This window comes from Sinohyriopsis cumingii, chromosome 9 (genome assembly GCF_028554795.1).
Source record: "Sinohyriopsis cumingii isolate HCF-2022 chromosome 9, ASM2855479v2, whole genome shotgun sequence".
Classification (NCBI taxonomy): domain Eukaryota; kingdom Metazoa; phylum Mollusca; class Bivalvia; order Unionida; family Unionidae; genus Sinohyriopsis; species Sinohyriopsis cumingii.
In genome coordinates this window covers 6,965,872-6,987,488 of record NC_142969.1, presented here as the reverse complement: position 1 = coordinate 6,987,488, position 21,617 = coordinate 6,965,872, and the positions used below count along the sequence as shown (strand labels likewise).

At 32.1% G+C, this 21,617-nt stretch overlaps 1 protein-coding gene across 1 annotated transcript in view; it reads right to left on the bottom strand.

The window, feature by feature from the left end:
* The window catches only part of LOC149791221 (xylulose kinase-like), a 77,981-nt gene extending 60,325 nt beyond the window's left edge, over nt 1-17,656 (bottom strand). Inside the window, exons 1-5 of the mRNA XM_089969695.1 lie at nt 17,593-17,656; nt 16,509-16,591; nt 14,701-14,770; nt 9,954-10,034; nt 3,719-3,805 (exon numbers count right to left, since the gene is read on the bottom strand). Coding sequence (XP_089825821.1) covers nt 3,719-3,805; nt 9,954-10,034; nt 14,701-14,770; nt 16,509-16,591; nt 17,593-17,646 — 375 coding nt within the window. The 5' untranslated portion in view covers nt 17,647-17,656. The remainder of the gene's footprint in view (nt 1-3,718; nt 3,806-9,953; nt 10,035-14,700; nt 14,771-16,508; nt 16,592-17,592) is intronic.
* Nucleotides 17,657-21,617: the final 3,961 nt, after the last annotated feature.

Genomic DNA, 21,617 nt, shown 5'->3' with positions numbered 1-21,617 from the left:
GACATGCTGTTTTAACATTTAGGTTGGCTATATGCACAGATTACACACAGTCATGCAAATTGTTTTAACATTTAGATTGGCTGTATGCACAGATTACACACAGACATGCTAACTGTTTTAACATTTAGGTTGGCTGTATGCACAGATTACACACAGACATGCAAATTGTTTTAACATTTAGATTGCATGCACAGATTACACACAGACATGATAACTGTTTTAACATTTAGGTTGGCTGTATGCACAGATTACACACAGACATGCAAACTGTTTTAACATCTAGACTGGCTGTATGCACAGATTACACACAGACATGCAAACTGTTGTAACATTTAGGTTGACTGTATGCACAGATTAAACACATACATGAAAACTGTTTTAACATTAAGGTTGGCTGCATGCACAGATTACACACAGACATGCAAACTGATTTAAAATTTAGGCTGTATGCACAAATTACAGACAGACATGCAAACTGTTTTAACATTTAGGTTTGCTGTATTCACAGATTACACACAGACATGCAAACTGTTTTAACATTTAGGTTGGCTGTATGCACAGATTACACACAGATATGCAAACTGTTTTAACATTTAGGTTGGCTGTATGCACAGATTACACACAGACACACAAACTGTTTTAACATTTAGATTGGCCATATGCACAGATTAAACACATACATGAAAACTGTTTTAACATTAAGGTTGGCTGCATGCACATATTACACACAGACATGCAAACTGATTTAAAATTTAGGTTGGCTGTATGCACAGATTACACACAGACATGCAAACTGTTTTAACATTTAGGTTTGCTGTATGCACAGATTACACACAGACACATAAACTGATGACATAGTGAGCAATATATTGATCTTCCATCTGTGCAGGCTCCACACAAATAACCATTTCTATGTATTAGCTTCTGAGTTTTTAACTTTTTCCCTATATAGCTTACATACCTGTCTGCAATGCATAATCAACTGCAATCATGCACAAAACTGATCTGGCCTCATAGTATGTGCCAATACATCAAAGTCTACATTGTTGGGCTTTGATATGTATATTTAATTTGCACTGTTTGTTAATTAGTTGTTTGGGTTTTTTGTAAAGTTTTTTCTTTATTTCATCAGATGCTATTGTAATGTAACATTGTATGTTGGACTTGACCTTGTCCAAAATCAACTTTATTTTCTAGTTGACCTAAATTTTGATTATTTTTTTATTTTATTCTGTAAACAACTAATATATAGCTCAAATTTTGTCTATATGTATGGGTTTATTATAAGGGTCATTATTAGTAGAAGTAAATGGTTTTTTTGGTCTGGGTCTAGGTTACTGGGATTCCTCTACAATTTACCTGGTGTACCTGACATTGTCCAGGGTATACATTATAATTTTTGCATGAGACTGCTAATTATAGGTTTAAAAAAATTGCTTGTTGTAAACATTAAGAACTTTCTAGAAGGTAATGTTTTCTTTTTAGAAAATGTTAATTGTGACCTGAAGCCAAGTAGAAGACTATATAATCCTGTCACTGGAAAAAATATTTATTCGCTCTTAACATCTAGCAGAATCAATTTGTATTACTGTTGTGTTCAGTTTTCATTTGGGCTGGAATTTATTTCTTCAAATTCTTCGAAGTGAATTTTCTCTGGAAATACAAAAGTGCTCTCATAAAATTCTTAGAAACAGAGATTTGGATTCAAAACTGGAATTATATTATTGTGTTTTAACCAAAGATGTTTGGCACATCAGCATTATACAGGTTTTCACTGACACATCAACACTTCAGTGTTGGACTTAATTTGGATTTCCACTCAATTTTATTCAGAATTTTAAATTATTAGGATTGGTGTCTGTAATTCTAGGATTATTTTGGGATTCAATTTGCAATACTGTATATTCTTTATTTGTATTTTCACTTTGTATTTTAGGAAAATAAATTTTTTGTTGAATTTTACAAAGCCTGTTACTTGTAACTCTTTTGTGGTATTTATTTTAAAAGGATTTGTAACAGCTTAAATAATTAACAACATCAACTCAAATCTGACGTAAAATAATTCAAAGTGCACATTGTTTGGCTGAAATAATTAACATAACAGCATCATCTCAAATCAGACCTCACATAATGTGCCAGCAGATCAAAGTCTATGTTGTTTACTTGGAATGATTAATATAAGCAATTAAGCAATGGCAAATCTCGTTAAGCTGTTCAAAGTTGTGTGTGGATATACATGAGTAAAAAGTACTCTCATTGAATGGTATACCTAATTGTTTCTTCCCTTATCTAGTCCCATTCAACCCAACTCTCACACGGTTCTGTAATAGATTTGTCATACAGGTGGCGCTCTAAAGTTCTGTAATTTGCATAGTGTTAGAATTTTTTTTTAAAAGAATTGCCCTGGGTTTCCTCACTGGTTATCATGGCTATTTAAAAAAGACCTTGTGTATCTTAGGTACTGTTCAAAGAACTTTTAATTCCCTTTACTCTGGTGTATCAATGAAGGATGTAATATTGGTTATAGAGTATACTGTTTGGCCTTACTCCAGATGTGCATGTTTCAAACCACTGCTAGCTCCACTTGGTCATTTTCACTTCCTAGACATCAGAGGTTAATTGTGGAAAAAAGAGCTGATAACTTTTTTTACATTTTATATATTTGATAATTTATTCATTGCATTTTCAGAAGCTGGCATTGTCCTGTTGGGCAAAATTAATTTTCCCTATTTTAATAGGTGCTAAAGATAATGTACTTTGGATTAATTCAGGGAGATTTTTTAGCACAAGAGAGCAGTCATTTTAGTTAGCAGTGTGCTTAGATCATGTACAATTTCCATAAGTACAATATCCAATGAAATGTCAGCCACATTACATTAAAGTAGCATAGAGGTATACCAACATTATCTCCACTGTGCATGTTTTAAATGTATACAACTTCACCTTACATATGTCACTCTCTCAAACGTACATAATAAATGGTGAGTGCCCCCTCACTGATCTATGTCATACAGTAGTCTGGTAAAATGCTTCACTGATCTCTTTCATACAAAGAGCTAGATAAATGCTTCATTGGTCTCTGTCATACCAAGGTCTGGTAAAATGCTTCACTGGTCTTTGTTACTAATGGAAAGTGATTTAGTAAATTACCATATAAGTAAAACAAAAACATTTATCTTTGTCTCACAATATACCTAGACATACTTTCTGCTTTTTCAAGCTTTATTGGATATCACTAAACATGATTTAACAGATTTCAATTTGACATTTCCCAATCAGCCAGTGAAACTGTCCATGTTTACGCAAAACATGATGTCATCATCACAATCATATATAATGTCATCTTAGATCATAAGCCAATCAAATTACTCTTACACATTTTTGGGGGAAGCCTCATTCTGGTTTTAAAACAAAAAGTCAGTTATTATTGTTTTTCTTTTACCAGACCCTAATTTTGCACAGACCTCATGGAGCCACACAAGAGATCTGGTTGAAGAAGATTATTCATTAACTAAAGTTGGTCATACAAAGGCTTATCTGGTGAAAGACTGGTCAGTTTCTTACCTTGAGTTGGTCATACAAAGGCTTATCTGGTGAAAGACTGTTCGGTTTCTTGAGTTGGTCATACAAAGGCTTATCTGGTGAAAGACTGGTCAGTTTCTTACCTTGAGTTGGTCATACAAAGGCTTATCTGGTGAAAGACTGGTCAGTTTCTTACCTTGAGTTGGTCATACAAAGGCTTATCTGGTGAAAGACTGGTCAGTTTATTTCTAGCACCTTTCTTCCAGTACACACTACCATGTTGCTGAAAAAAAGTGTACAAGACAGGTAAAGTTGTCACCACTGATGCTTATGTATTGTGAGATAAAACAAATCTGGCACTGTCATATATAAAACTTGTCAAATATGTGTCTTTCTTTTTTATATACAAATCTTTTTTTATATATATAAATATCATTAAGAATATCTTATGCATTTATTAAATACAATTTAATAACAGACCTTGAAGTTTAAACATTATCATCAAACAAATGAAATGTGTGTTGCATATATTTACAAACAATATTGATTAATACTGTTTATAATATGCTAACATTCTGATACATATTGAATCTTAATACACATTCACTAAAATTCTTTTTCATATAAAGACAATATTCCAATTCCAAAGTACAGACTTTTCTCCCACATGAAAGGCCATCTGCACCACTGTAGTTCCCCTTCACCATTTTTGTCCCATATACTTTTATAAGACAAACTGGATTTTACTTAATTGCCCATGACAGTGAAAACTATACCTACAAAGTTTGATTTGAAAAAGTTAATCACATAAACAATCATATGATTTGAGTTACAACTCTTAAAAAGTTTTTACTGGTTGATGAAGAAAATCATCAATAAAATTAAATTCTGCTCATTACCTATCAGATGTATGCAAAACATTATCAATGAAATTTATGAAACTCATTACCAATGAAAATTATGAAATTCATTACCAACTAAATTTATGAACTCATTATCAATGAAAGTTATGAAATTCATTACCAATTAAATTTATGAACTCATTATCAATGAAAGTTATGGAACTCATTACCAATGAAATTTATGAAACTCATTATCAATGAAATTTATGAAACTCATTACCAATGAAATTTATGAAATTCATTACCAATGAAATTTATGAACTCATTATCAATGAAATTTATGAAACTCATCACCAATGAAATTTATGAAACTCATTATCAATGAAATTTATGAAATTCATTACCAATGAAATTTATGAAATTCATTACTAATGAAATTTATGAAACTCATCACCAATGAAATTTATGAAACTCATTATCAATGAAATTTATGAAATTCATTACCAATGAAATTTATGAAATTCATTACCAATGAAATTTATGAACTCATTATCAATGAAATTTATGAAACTCATCACCAATGAAATTTATGAAACTCATTATCAATGAAATTTATGAAACTCATTACCAATGATATTTATGAAACTCATTACCAATGAAATTTATGAAATTCATTACCAAATTAAATTTATGAAACTCATTATCAATGAAATTTATGAAATTCATTACCAATGAAATTTATGAATTCATTATCAATGAAATTTATGAAACTCATCACCAATGAAATTTATGAAACTCATTATCAATGAAAGTTATGAAATTCATTACCAATTAAATTTATGAACTCATTATCAATGAAATTTATGAAACTCATCACCAATGAAATTTATGAAACTCATTATCAATGAAATTTATGAAATTCATTACCAATGAAATTTATGAACTCATTATCAATGAAATTTATGAAATTCATTACCAAATTAAATTTATGAAACTCATTATCAATGAAATTTATGAAATTCATTACCAATGAAATTTATGAAACTCATTATCAATGAAATTTATGAAACTCATCACCAATGAAATTTATGAAACTCATTATCAATGAAATTTATGAAATTCATTACCAATGAAATTTATGAACTCATTATCAATGAAATTTATGAAACTCATCACCAATGAAATTTATGAAACTCATTATCAATGAAATTTATGAAATTCATTACCAATGAAATTTATGAACTCATTATCAATGAAATTTATGAAATTCATTACCAATTAAATTTATGAACTCATTATCAATGAAATTTATGAAACTCATTATCAATGAAATTCATGAAACTCATTACCAATTAAATTTATGAAATTAATTACCAATTAAAATGAAACTCAAAGATTTTTATGTTTTCCCCTTACAATGGTTTGTCAAAGTTATCAGTTGTTGAGCCCAATTTATATCAATCAATCCTTTATGTACTATACAGTACCCTGTATATTTGTGCACTATACAGCACTTGGTATATTTTATGTATTATACAGCACCTTGCATATTTTATGTATTATACAGCACCCTGAATATTTTATGCACTATACAGCACCTTGTATATTTTATGTACTATACAGTACCCTGTATATTTTATGTACTATAAGGTACCTTGTATACCTTGTATATTGCATGTACTATATGGTACCTTGTATACTGCATGTACTATATGGTACCTTGTATATTTCATGTACTATAACAGCACCTTGCATATTTTATGTATTATAAAGCACCCTGTATATTTTATGTACTATACAGCACCTTGTATATTTTATTAACTATACAGTACCCTGTATATTTTATGTATTATACAGTAACCTGTATATTTCATGTATTATACAGTACACCTCTCCCTCGATAACTTGCGCACAATGGGGTCCACAAGCATAAACTGCAATATAAGCGAGGACATGAGTAACCAAGGGTCCTCCAAAATTTTAATGACTGAATCATCATTTTACAATCCAAATTTCCAACACGTGAAAGGTTGTTCCAACTGTTTCAACAACCATCACGTGTACACGAAAAATTTGTTTATTACATCACTATTTTTTGTTTTCTTGATGAGTCTGGTTTCCATAGTGGTGCTTACCTAGTATCCTGGCAAATCAGCAGTCCCCAGAACAAGGAATTAGACAAACTGTTGATACACCAGCAAACAAGATTCCTTTCTTTCAAAAACACGCAACATTTATTTAGAGATACAATCACCTATGCTGAAACTCAATTTTTGTATTGTTCAGTTAGTAAATATTGATGTCCTGATTTCACTGGAAATAATAATGAAATTTCTTATCATCCTTGAGGTTATCTCTAAGTGCCAGTTCAAGAATTCTCTGAAACTCACTTGCCCACAATCGTCCATATCTGTGAAATCAAGCTCTTTATTTTACAAAGTATTCACTTCGCTTGGAGGCCTTGCTATCTCTTACCACAGTTATGAAAGATTCGGTTAATTGAAGGTAGTTTATGTTACATACACAATAATATTTATAACAGTGTTCGATTGATCAAATGAAGTGAGTTCACTAGACATACAACCGGGGCCGCTATATTTTAAGTTTGTAGGATTTTCGTGCCTTTTAACTTTTCTTTTATTCCACCTCCTTTATTTGATTCAAAAGAAATAATTAATGCGATATAACAAAGTAGGCCAGCTTTTAATTCAGTGCAACAATACAACAAAATACTTCTGCAAGTCAGTCATCAAAACACGGTTGGCACAATTAGGTTCTCAGAGAAATGTTCATGGACATAGCTACTATGGTAGCTTGACACATTTTGCATTTAATTACAAGAGGACACATTGCATTTATGATGATTACAGTTAAAAGGAACTAAATGATAGAACTAGAACACAAATTTCAATTGATAAAAAAAATCATTTAATTTGTATTTATTTATTATAGTACTGATTCCACTAGGCATAAGTGACATTTTCATTGACTGAAATTTCCTTACATATTGTTAATTGCAGTGTACAAGGAATGTCGTTTAGAAATAAAATGTACAAAATTATATGAACTACTTTTAAATTTGATATTTCATAATGCTGATTAAAATTTCAGGTCCTATCTACTGTTTTTGACGATAAAACGAACAATATATCAAAGTTTCCATTAACAATTTTGACCATGATTTCCATCAAGTTCAACAAATAGTGGTCAATTTTCGGGGTATTTTCTGGTTTAAAAAACGGGATCCACACCTGACCCCACATTATAAATGGGTTTGCAAGTTATCAGGGAACAAGTTATCGAGGGAGTGGTGTACCTTGTAACTTTTATGTATCATACAGAACCTTGCATATTTTTTGTATTATACAATACCTTGTATCTTTTATGTAATATACAGTACCTTGTATGTTCTATTTTACTATACAGTACCTTGTATGTTCTATTTTACTATACAGTACCTTGTATGTTCTATTTTACTATACAGTACCTTGTATGTTCTATTTTACTATATGGTACTGTGTATATAAGGTCCCTAAGTAAGATCATGGTTAGTCTCAGCCTATCTAGACTGCCTTCTGCAGAAAATTCGCAGATAACAGTCTGGGAGAAATACTTTTCATTTTCCTTTGTTAGTGCTCACAATGCTGTTGAGACTACATTTAATTTCACTTTGTTTTTTCCCACAAGCATTGGTTTGACTCAGGATAGGTAATAGTCCACCGAATTTACCCGTTTATATTCCAAACTGTAAAAAGGCAAAAGCCCAAATCATCATAAGAATAAGATAGACCCTAACTTGCACCAATTTATGCAATAAATCTGCCTCCCCCCTCTGCATAATAAAATTTGTAACCAAGAAATTCAAGCCTGAAAAGTTAAACTTTTGACCATCTGTGGCTTCAAGCAGAATTAAATTGGGTCCTTCTGCTAGCCTCCCAAATTTTGGGGAACTATGTGCAACCTTTTTCTATTATTCTTAAATCAGTGTGGTCTATTCTGAACTAGAAAAGGGAAATGTTAGCACGTAACACAAGGTATATATTATGCCCGAAACAAAAATACCGAATAGAATTTAGAACAGCTAACGATCATATGGTTACCGGTTCTCTGTGGCAATAAGTGCCGACTCACAATGTATCATATCTGATATCGGGGCTTTGTTCCTGTTCAAAAGATTTTAACAATATGGGATCTGGATCTATGCTGATGTGAATTTGGGTTGTATGTTATAAATATGGTGCCAGAACCTACGTTGTCTGGAGTTGGGAGTGAGGTATATATGGGTTATTGAATTTGTACTTGAAATATTTGTGTAGCAATGCCAAATCAAAGAATCCAAACAAATATTTTCAATACAAACTGAACCCATTTATTTAATACTATAAACCATGTGATATTCCACAGCAACAAGCGCTGTACTAAGAGTAAATGGTGATGATGATGGGCCAAACAGATTTTGGCACCCCAAAACATTTAGCCACCAGTGGTTTGATGCCCCAAGAGCTCTGGTGCCCAGGGCAACTGCCCCATCTGCCCCCACCACCCCATTTGTATGCTACCAAGAGTAATGGCGATATAAATGGAACTGTTACATGGCATTGCTGGTAAAGTTATCATGATAGCAAAAATAACAGCACTACTTCTAGTTTTGTCAACGAAGAGTTCACATTTCTGAATTAACCGTGTTATCATTATTTGAACATATTCTTTTTATTTCATACAGGGGCTCTCTAGTTGTTGATTCACAAACAACTCTAGTCTACACAAAATGTGCTTCTGTCCTTTCAAACAAAACTTCTAAAGATTTTGCAATTTCATTTTTTTTTATCAGAAAAATTAAAAATAACATTGCCACTCTGTCAAAGATCAAAATAATGTCACTGTCAATATCCAAAGGTTTGTCACTCTGTCAATAGCCACAAGACTGTCATTCTGTTAATAAGCACAAGTCTGTCAATTAATAAGTACAAATCACTGTCAATAAGTACAGCACTGTCACTGTCAATCAACACAAGAGTGTCATTCTGTCAATAGCCACAAGATTGTCATTCTGTTAATAAGCACAAGACTGTCAATCAATAACTACAAATTACTGTCAATAAGTACAGTACTGTCACTGTCAATCAACACAAGTGCCATTCTGTCAATAAGCACAAGATAAGATTACCACTGTCAGTATGCACTATTATCTATACTACCCACTTTAACAGCTCTGCTGCTTAATCGACATAGCAGTGAAAATTTCATACTCCAAAATATCCTGAATTTGATTTTCCTGTCATTAGCTTCTCCCTGCATCATCAGCTGCTTGCTACACCAAAATTTTCTGCAATCACATAATTAACAACAATACTTGCACATGTCTGCCTACAGAATAATATTATCAATGTTCAATATGAGAAAATAATGAATAGTGACTTGGCTACAACATGGCCTTACCTATGTTCAATGTGGGAAAATATTGAGCAGTTACTTTCATGCAAAATGAATAGAACTTGGCTTAAAGTATGAAGTAAAAATATGATAATACAATGGTCAAAAGTTTGTGCCCTTAACATTCTTATTCATACATACAGTGAATAAACCTACCTGGCCATCCCCAGAGAGAGCAACTACTTTGGAAAAATCAAATCCAGACTTCTTCATCTTGTCAAGTAGTAAATCCAAAGCCTGAAATGTCAGTCAGTCTCCATTATTATTTTGAATAAATAATGAAACATTAATAACTGCCTCTTTCTGTGAAGTGGGTATTAACAATAAAGTTAATGTGAGCCATAACGTGCATAAATGACGACAATCTAACCTAGATGATGAATTAATAGTAACGTTGTTACCTAGATGAAGTCTGACATCATTACCTATATCATGATGTAAGTGTGACATCATTTCCTAAATGATAAAGTAAGTTTGACATCATTACTGAAATCTGAATGTACATTTTTGGAGTAATTAGTAATGACAAACAATGCCCAAGAAAATTAATATAAAATAAATATATAATCAGCAACTACTTCACTAACTGGCTCTTAAAGAAATCAAAACAAAATCTGTTTATTTCCATTCATAAGAATCTTACATTTATGCTCAGAAGGGTTCAAGTAATAATGGGGTGATGTCTCAGAAGGGTTCAAGTAATAATGGGGTGATGTCCCATTGCTACATCCCAGAAGGGTTCAAGTAATAATGCGGTGATGTCCCATTGCTATGTCCCATAAGGGTTCAAGTAATAGTGGGGTGATGTCCCATTGCTATTTCCATGTGCATGAAAAGCACACCCTGAAGATTTCCTGTGATCACAACAAAATTTCTACTTATATCTCAGCTTAGGTCATCTGTAAGCAAGTTATGTCTAGGTTAACTGCCAAAATCAAGCACTTAATAAGGGACATTTTTGCATCTGAGCAACACGATCCTTTCATTTATCATGTATTTATTGCAAGTATTTTATCAGTGAGATGCTTTCATTCATTATGTATTTATTGCAAGTATTTTATCAATGAGATGCCTTCATTCATTATTTATCGCAAGGATTTTATCAATGAGATGCTTTCTTTCATTATGTAATTATCGCAAGGGTTTTATCAATGAGATACTTTTATTCATTATGTATTTATCGCAAGGGTTTTATCAAAGAGATGCTTTCATTTATTATGTATTTATCGCAAGGATTTTATCAAAGAGATGCTTTCATTCATTATGTATTTATCGCAAGGATTTTATCAGTGAGATGCTTTCATTCATTATGTATTTATCGCAAGGAATTTTTAAATGAGATTCTTTCATTCATTATGCATTTATCGCAAGGATTTTATCAGTGAGATGCTTTTATTCGTCATGTATTTATCGCAAGTACTTTATCAAAGAGATGCTTTCATTCATTATGTATTTATCACAAGTATTTTATCAGTGAGATGCTTTCATTATGTATTTATCACAAGAATTTTATCAGTGAGATGCTTTTATTCGTCATGTATTTATCGCAAGTACTTTATCAAAGAGATGCTTTCATTCATTATGTATTTATCACAAGTATTTTATCAGTGAGATGCTTTCATTACGTATTTATCACAAGGATTTTATCAATGAGATGCTTTCATTCATTATGTATTTATCGCAAGGATTTTATCAGTGAGATGCTCTCAATCATTATGTATTTATCACAAGGATTTTATCAATGAGATGCTTTCATTCATTATGTATTTATCACAATGATTTTATCAGTAAGATGCTTTCATTTATTATCTATTTATCGCAAGGATTTTATAAATGAGATGCTTTCATTCATTATGTATTTATCACAAGTATTTTATCAGTGAGATGCTTTCATTCATCATGTATTTATCGCAAGGATTTTATCAATGAGATGCTTTCATTCATTATGTATTTATCACAATGATTTTATCAGTAAGATGCATTCATTTATTATGTATTTATCGCAAGGATTTTATAAATGAGATGCTTTCATTCATTATGTATTTATCACAATGATTTTATCAGTAAGATGCTTTCATTTATTATGTATTTATCGCAAGGATTTTATCAATGAGATGCTTTCATTCATTATGTATTTATCGCAAGGATTTTATCAGTAAGATGCTTTCATTTATTATGTATTTATTGCAAGGATTTTATAAATGAGATGCTTTCATTCATTATGTATTTATCACAAGGATTTTATCAATGAGATACTTTCATTCATCATGTATTTATCGCAAGGATTTTATAAATGAGATGCTTTCATTCATCATGTATTTATCACAAGGATTTTATCAGTGAGATGCTTTCATTCATTATGTATTTATCACAAGGATTTTATCAATGAGATGCTTTCATTCATCATGTATTTATCGCAAGGATTTTATAAACGAGATGCTTTCATTCATCATGTATTTATCACAAGTATTTTATCAGTGAGATGCTTTCATTCATTATGTATTTATCACAAGGATTTTATCAATGAGATACTTTCATTCATCATGTATTTATCGCAAGGATTTTATCAGTGAGATGCTTTCATTATGTATTTATTGCAAGGATTTTATCAATGAGGTGCTTTCATTCATCATGTATTTATCGCAAGGATTTTATCAATGAGATGCTTTCATTCATCATGTATTTATCGCAATGATTTTATCAGTGAGATGCTTTCATTCATCATGTATTTATTGCAATGATTTTATCAGTGAGATGCTTTCATTCATCATGTATTTATTGCAATGATTTTATCAGTGAGATGCTTTCATTCATCATGTATTTATCGCAAGGAATTTTATCAGTGAGATGCTTTTATTCATCATGTATTTATCGCAACGATTTTATCAGTGAGATGCTTCCATTCATCTTATGTATTTATCGCAAGGGTTTTATCAATGAGATGCTTTCATTCATCATGTATTTATCGCAATGATTTTATCAGTGAGATGCTTTCATTCATCATGTATTTATTGCAATGATTTTATCAGGGAGATGCTTTCATTCATCATGTATTTATTGCAATGATTTTATCAGTGAGATGCTTTCATTCATCATGTATTTATCGCAAGGATTTTATCAGTGAGATGCTTTTATTCGTCATGTATTTATCGCAACGATTTTATCAATGAGATGCCTTCATTCATCTTATGTATTTATCACAAGGATTTTATCAATGAGATGCTTTCATTCATTATGTATTTATCACAAGGATTTTATCAATGAGATGCTTTCATTCATTATGTATTTATCGCAAGGATTTTATAAATGAGATTCTTTCATTCATTATGTATTTATCACAAGTATTTTATCAGTGAGATGCTTTCATTATGTATTTATCACAAGTATTTTATCAGTGAGATGCTTTCATTCATTATGTATTTATCACAAGGATTTTATCAATGAGATGCTTTCATTCATTATGTATTTATCACAAGGATTTTATCAATGAGATGCTTTCTTTCATTATGCATTTATCCCAAGGATTTTATCAATGAGATGCTTTCATTCATCATGTATTTATCGCAAGGATTTTATCAAGATGCTTTCATTCATTATGCATTTATCGCAAGGATTTTATCAATGAGATGCTTTCATTCATCACGTATTTATCACAAGGATTTTATCAGTGAGATGCTTTCATTCATGTATTTATCGCAAGGATTTTATCAATGAGATGCTTTAATTATCATGTATTTATCGCAAGGATTTTATCAGTGAGATGCTTTTATTCGTCATGTATTTACTGCAAGGATTTTATCAATGAGATGCTTTCATTCATTATGTATTTATCGCAAGGATTTTATCAATGAGATGCTTTCATTCATCATGTATTTATCGCAAGGATTTTATCAGTGAGATGCTTTTATTCATCATGTATTTATCGCAAGGATTTTATCAAAGAGATGCTTTCATTCATCATGTATTTATCGCAAGGATTTTATCAAAGAGATGCTTTCATTCATTATGTATTTATCGCAAGTATTTTATCAATGAGATGCTTTCATTCATTATCTATTTATCGCAAGGATTTTATCAAAGAGATGCTTTCATTCATCATGTATTTATCGCAATGATTTTATCAATGAGATGCTTTCATTCATTATGTATTTATCACAAGGATTTTATCAGTTGCACTTGGAGAGGTTGTATGAAGGCTTAAAATTGAGCATCTTTTATTTGGGGATACCTCTGCTATCGTGAAGTACTAATGAATATGGCACAGTGCGCTGCCATAAGATGTGATCACTACCACTGAAACAATAAGACAAACAACTGATAGGAAGTTTTAACTGTATTCACTCAAAGTTATTTATCATAAAGACATTTTTATTACCCCTTCCCACAATGTCATAGTGGGAATCCACCGATTTTGTAACTGCAGGAAAAATCACTGCATTATATGCTGGTAACTGTCTTATTATGTTAATAAGGCAAGAGACCATGTTTCTGAGTATGTTTAAAAATCTTCCAAAAAAGCCTTTACCCCTTCCCACAATGTCATAGTGGGAATCCACCTCTTTTGTAACTGCAGGAAAAATCACTGCATTATATGCTGGTAACTGTCTTACCATTGTTACTATAGCAAGAGACCATGTTTGTGAGTATGTTTGAAAATCTTCCAAAAAAGCAGCCTAGACTACATGTTAAATGATCCATCTATAAAATATGTGTCAATAACCAGTACATAATCATCAGCAAGTGCATACATTTGTATAGCCTATCAAACTGTGTTCAGGCAAAACTATGATATTCTCTAAGAAGTTTCTTGTTGATTTACCCTCATTTTTATATTGTCTAACAGAATCTCAAGAGATGGTTGATGAAGGATATAAACTGTATTTATCATGTTAGAATATCTAACCTTTATCCACATGGATGTTGGGGAGGTAATGGTGACTTTGTTATCATGAATATGCACCCCTCCATATGTCCTGCAAACAAAAGCAAAAAAAATATATTTCTTTGCCTTCCATTATAGAGCTTGAAAACAGTACCCTGATTCAAAGTCTAAAATTTAAAATATCAGCTGGGATTTTTATAGGACGACTGGGGATGGTGTAAAAGCCTAGTATCTGAGAAGCAAATGGATCAGATGGGAATAAATTTTATAAAGTAAATCGGTATAAGTGGGTATTCTCAGGGCTCTGCCTGGAAATATCTTTCCTTGTGCCATGAAATTCACCAAATGTAAAAATTTGGTGCCACTTTTCAGCCAAAGGAGCCATTTTATGTCATGATGCAGGGACCTAAATATATGCGTAATATTATATTGACCCTATTTTTAATCTATATAAGCATGAAAATAAAACAGTTTTTACATGTTTTTATTACATTTCAAAGACAAGAATAATTAATAATAAATACAACAATAACATTATATACACGTGAAGTTCAATGTGTAGCATATGAAAAGCAAGAATGAATAAGAATGTTTCTTTATTACTGATAATACAAAATACTGCTTTGTCTTTATGAACAATGTCACTGACACTTCATCAATATCTGCCTCATTTTTCCCAGACCATTTCTTAAATGCCTTCCTGAAATTAAAATTCTCAACACTGGGCCCATCAATAGAAATTCACATTCAGTTTTTCAGAGTAGATATACCCATAGAATTTTGTAAGTTAGTTTTGATCAGATTCTGGCGACTGAACCCCTTCTCACAGTCTGTAGTAGAAATAAGGGCAACAAGTAACCTGGTAGCTGCCTCAGATGCAGCTGGATATAAACCTTTGTTTTACAGCGCTAGATTAGCCGTATTCTTGATACAGTCTTGTTGCATAAAGTAAATTCTAAATTTTTATTGATATAAGCACCTCAGGCCCTTTACAGTCTACAACTGGCATCCTTGTAGCAGAATCCTGTTACTCAGTTAAGTTCAGACCACAAAAACGTGTTATGTAAGTAAATAATCCCTAAAACACTAAGTGGTCCCAAGTGTGTCTTACACTCACAGTTTTCAATAAACACAAATTAACAACACATGCAAATGACACCGAATCTTTTTGCTGACCTGTTCAACAAAAGAGTATATCCATTGGCCATTCCTTATTTCCTACTAATCACATTTAATCGATTCTCAAAACCGACTGACAGCTTGCAGTTAGCTGCAATCATGTTCGAATAACATCTTATTCATCATCCACCGACATGATCCACTGGCTGCCGCAGATAGTTAAAACGGGCATTACGTGGTCCAAGTCGCTTATATCAATGAAAAATTAAAAATTTTACTTTATAAAATTTTGTCACCAGCAACTTTCGCCAGTCAGTAAAAAAAAGCACCACTTTCAAAATTTTTTCTCATTTAGTGACAAACGCAAAGCCTAGTGGAGGCCCTGATTCTGCATAACTCTGAATCATATTTTATGGGGAACACGGCCCAAAGTCCCTATGAACCCATACAAAAATCCCTTTAAAAACTCCTGCAGTTATGACAAAAACTGTCAATTAGGCAAAACAATAAATAACAATAAATAAAATAGTATTAAATATGTGCACAGCTGTTAATAAAAAAACTGATGACAGGTTCATAAATGTTCTTTCAGAGCAGACCAGATGTTGGTGTTCCCACTAACGTTTCAACTGAAGGGTGCATACACTCATTTTGCACCTGTGTTTTGGAAGAAAAAGGAGAGTCCAAACATTTCCACTCGAACATCTTACTTGAATTCGGGGAGATCTGTGTCAAACTTGACATATTCTTCAAGCACCACCTTTAATGACTCATCCACAGCAAGAGCTTTCAGCTGGAAAGGAGAATAAATTCAAAATCTCAAATGATGACATATTGTTTTGGATCAGGTAGGCTAGTTCTACTCAAAATTAAATAAACCATGAATTTTATAATTCTATATTTAACAGATCTTTACCCTTTATTATACAATTTTAATTTAAATACTTTGTACCTAACCTTGTCATCATTCACCTTTTGTCTTTTATTTTGCAAGACAAATAATTATTTTTATTTAGAAGGGTTTATCTTCATAAAATTTTAGCACTTTTCAACATTTATATTTTTATAACCTTGTTAAGATCTTTGCATTTAAGCAGTTTAATTCTTTGCCTATAAGTGGTGTATCTTGAAGACTATCATATATACTCAAAAGTTTAGCACAACTGCATAGACCCATATCTACCATTACATAATGCGTCGGTAGATCTGGGTGACTGTAGTTGTTGAAAAGTAATCACTAGAACAAAAAACATAGCACTACATTTGCAGGTACCCAAAACTTTTAAATACTTGTGTATTTGGGGGGTTTTTTTTAGCATATTTGGCTATTTCTAGTAACCCTACTGTAGTGTTCCTCCTTTTATTTGTTCGGTTTTTTTATATTTTATATAAAGAAATATTAAAACTAGACATTGCAAGTGTTGGAAGCAGACAACATTTTGACTTCTAAAAACAAATAAAAAAGACCAGTCTGCACGTTTGTTAACATCGAAAGCTACGATTGGTTTGGCGATGTTACTAACTTTCTGGCAACAACCAGGTTAGAAATTACAATTTGATCAATGAAACAACGTAAGACGAAACGCATGCTACAAAACAATATTATCATGTGATACGGCTTACGTTGTAGTACTATCACATAAGATTGTCTCGCCAACCATGATGCGATAAATTTGTACACACATGCTTGTGCATATCTCTTAATTAAAATTAAATCCTTCGTTGCAGATTCTAACGTTAATACTTTCTCTTCATCGTATGCAAAGTTTACATGCATGACAATGATTTTAGAACCTGCTGTGTGCTGAAATCAAATCCAAGAAAGTAGCCCCTACAATTTTCAGCCATTGTTATTGTTGTAGACTAAATCCCTCTTTAGTCTTCGGAGCACTCCACTTCGATGCGTCTCTGTTAATACTATTGTATAATGCCCATTAGTCAAATACATAAAATAGAATTAATAGACTGACGGTAAACCTGGCATGAAGTAAAATATTACAGCTACGAACACCCAGTGAATTTTGCTCACACGAAAAACTTAAGTGCATGATATTTAATGCCGGTAAAGAAACCTCATTAGAACTTATGTGTTATATTTAACAGAATGCTTGTTGATTCGGACCATAGTTGATTCGGACCATGTGAAATATTATAAGAAAACAATGGAACATACATACCTGATTTATGTCTGCAGTTACTACTGTTTTAGCAAACATAGTAAGAGAATGTATAAAGTTGATTTTCAGCTTTTAAATTTAGTTCTTAGTAAATGTATAGCCGAAATCAGAACAAAATATATACGAGCAATCGCATTTATATTATGCTTCAACCCCTCCCCCCAAAAAAACTTCAGTTCTAGTGTTTACAGTAAGAACACATAAAGTTGTTGTTTGAATTAACATCACTGAATAACGCTATTAAACCTTTCATTAATCAGGCTGGTATGGTCAACATTCGACACTATGAAACATTAAATCATATAAATTGTACCATGGCTTTTATTGATTTCTTATGCAAAACATATCGTCTTCGAATTATATTTTCCAAATGAACATTGTGCAAAGCGTTATTGATTAGTAACACAATATTTAAACGTCCTATAGTGCTATTTAGAATGTATATCTTGAGAGTCGTTCCTCAAACCAGCAAAACAACGTATTGTATTTTCATTCTACCTTGAATATCTTGTTTGCATATAATAATAAACATAAATATTTCATTTAATGCATATTTTAAATTCATTCAAACTTGATTTATGAATAGAAGTTTTATTATATTAACAAATGTTTAATATAATAGCCAAAGATCACAAAATCTTTAGAATTAACATATTATTATTATAGGGCTAAATTTAGTTATTTCAGGTGCTATGGTATTTATATTAGTTTTAGAAGGAAAGATATATTTGTGTATAAATTTTCTAAATTCTCTACATAAATTTAATAACAGTATGTCTAGGATAGAGGAGTAACTCTACAGTCACTGTTAGATTTAGAGGCAGAGATTTGGGGTCAATACTAGGTTACCAGCAGCTATTCAAATGCTATGGTGTCAAGTTACAGTCCAGAGAAATTGAAACAAAGGAGTCAGTAGGACAGTTGGAAGATGTGTTAGTAAAGCTAATTAAAATCAATTATAGCAAGTTTGCCATAATACTTAAACATTAAAATTAGTGACCATTTGAAGGGAAATTTGAATCTCTTTTAGTAGGTATAAAGTGCTTAAAATAGAGTTGAGTAGTTATAGTTTAATTTTGAAGTAATTTGCTCAAAAGGATAAAGTTTACAAGTAATTTCATATTCAAAATAATATTTTTGTAAATTCTAACACACAGCATCAGTGGAAAAAGAGTGTGTATGGAGAGTACATATATGGCTTTATTTTGGATTACAAAATTTAGATTCTGTGCATTGTGATATGTAGATTAGAGTTAGATAAAGGGTCTGCACCTAACACAATCAGACCAGAATATTAGTTTAGAATAGGTCTTCAGGGAATGTTTTCTCTGAAGTCCGCTAGGATTGTTTAAATAACCAGGTCAAACATAGTGCAGGGAGTCAGCATGAAGAACTAGGGGCAACATACTTCATTAAAGGTAGAAAAGAAGAAACCCTCTTGCTTGTGACTAATTCCCCATAGCGCAGTGACATCAGAAAGGCGCTACAACATTATGTTGGAACTGACAAAAACATACTTGAATTAATCAAACATGTTTTGCAAACTGATGATCAAATGTTCTCGCTACTATTCTTTGCAACTAAATTAAGAGCTTATTGATCGAACATACTGTAATGGTATGATGTCTATTACAGCGGATCAGTTCAATGCTATTAAGAAAATTCAATGATAGATTATGAATTCGGGGTAAAAATTACATACGGTTATTCAACTCCAACAGTATTTTGGATATGCACAACTCCATCAGTACATTGGATATGCACTACTCCAACAGTACATTGGATATGCACAAATCCATCAGTACATTGGATATGCACTACTCCAACAGTACATTGGATATGCACAACTCCATCAGTACTTTGGATATGCACAACTCCATCAGTACATTGGATATGCACAACTCCAACAGTACATTGGATATGCACAACTCCATCAGTACATTGGATATGCACTACTCCAACAGTACATTGGATATGCACAACTCCATCAGTACTTTGGATATGCACAACTCCATCAGTACATTGGATATGCACAACTCCAACAGTACATTGGATATGCACAACTCCATCAGTACATTGGATATGCACAACTCCATCAGTACATTGGATATGCACAACTCCATCAGTATTTTGGATATGCACAACTCCAACAGTACATTGGATATGCACTACTCCATCAGTACATTGGATATGCACAACTCCATCAGTACATTGGATATGCACAACTCCAAAACTCCAACAGTACATTGGATATGCACAACTCTAACAGTACTTTGGATATGTACAACTCCATCAGTACATTGAATATGCACAACTCCATCAGTACATTGGATATGCACAACTCCATCAGTATTTTGGATATGCACAACTCCAACAGTACATTGGATATGCACTACTCCATCAGTACATTGGATATGCACAACTCCATCAGTACATTGGATATGCACAACTCCAAAACTCCAACAGTACATTGGATATGCACAACTCTAACAGTACTTTGGATATGTACAACTCCATCAGTACATTGAATATGCACAACTCCATCAGTACATTGGATATGCACAACTCCATCAGTACATTGGATATGCACAACTCCATCAGTACATTGGATATGCACTACTCCATCAGTACATTGGATATGCACAACTCCAACAGTTCTTTGGATATGCTAAGAATTTCCATCAGTTTCACATTAGCATTAAACAAGTTAAGTATTATTATAAACACGCGATCAATATTAATTACAAGATAGCAGTAAAGACACTGCCTTGTAATGCAAACTGACTGACTTGTAGTATTATCTCTTATCTTCCATCTACCATCGTAAACGCACAACCAAAAGCCTTCCGTTCGGTATATGTGTCTTTATAAAACGTATCTGCTCAAACGTGGATATCATACTTATGGATATACAAGGGTACTTAAAATGAAGGGAATAAACTATAAATCTTGTTACAAAAAAAAGTAATGACTATTGATCGACGATGTCTCTTCAAATTTTTAATTTAAGTTGAAAACAACCGTTTTCTTTTGGTAAGGGTATATACACAGAGATATCCCAAATATAGGGAAAAAAATGCAGAGAAACATTGACAAATTAATAACTCCACTGCATATCTAAAGGAGTCCTTTAATGAACCGGATATGATCATTTACAGGCGACCAGACAGATTAACAATCTAACTTGTGTGTCCTCAGTCGAACTCCATCCATATAATGAAAGCAGAGACATACAGGTGTAAATACGGTTGTTTCCTAATTTGTAAGCAAATACCATATTGTTGCCAGCAAATGCCATAATTGTTACCTGAAAATGCCATATTGTTACCAGGCTTAACTTAATAGTATCATCATTAAATATAATCTGTGAAAATAACGTCTTTTGTGGAGACACTGAAGTATATAATTTTAACCTTTGAATAAATTAACACTTGCATTAAATTAATTTGATGTATCTATACAACTATTCCGATAAAACAAGTAACCAAATCTTTCTTGATACAGATAGACTATATGTTAGTCTGATGTCACCTGTTTATTAAAATATGCAATTTGTCTACGTACAAATCTTTCCAGAACACAGCTGCGTGTTGTTTAGACACTTACCAGTATTTGGTAATAGACATACATAGCGCGAAATTC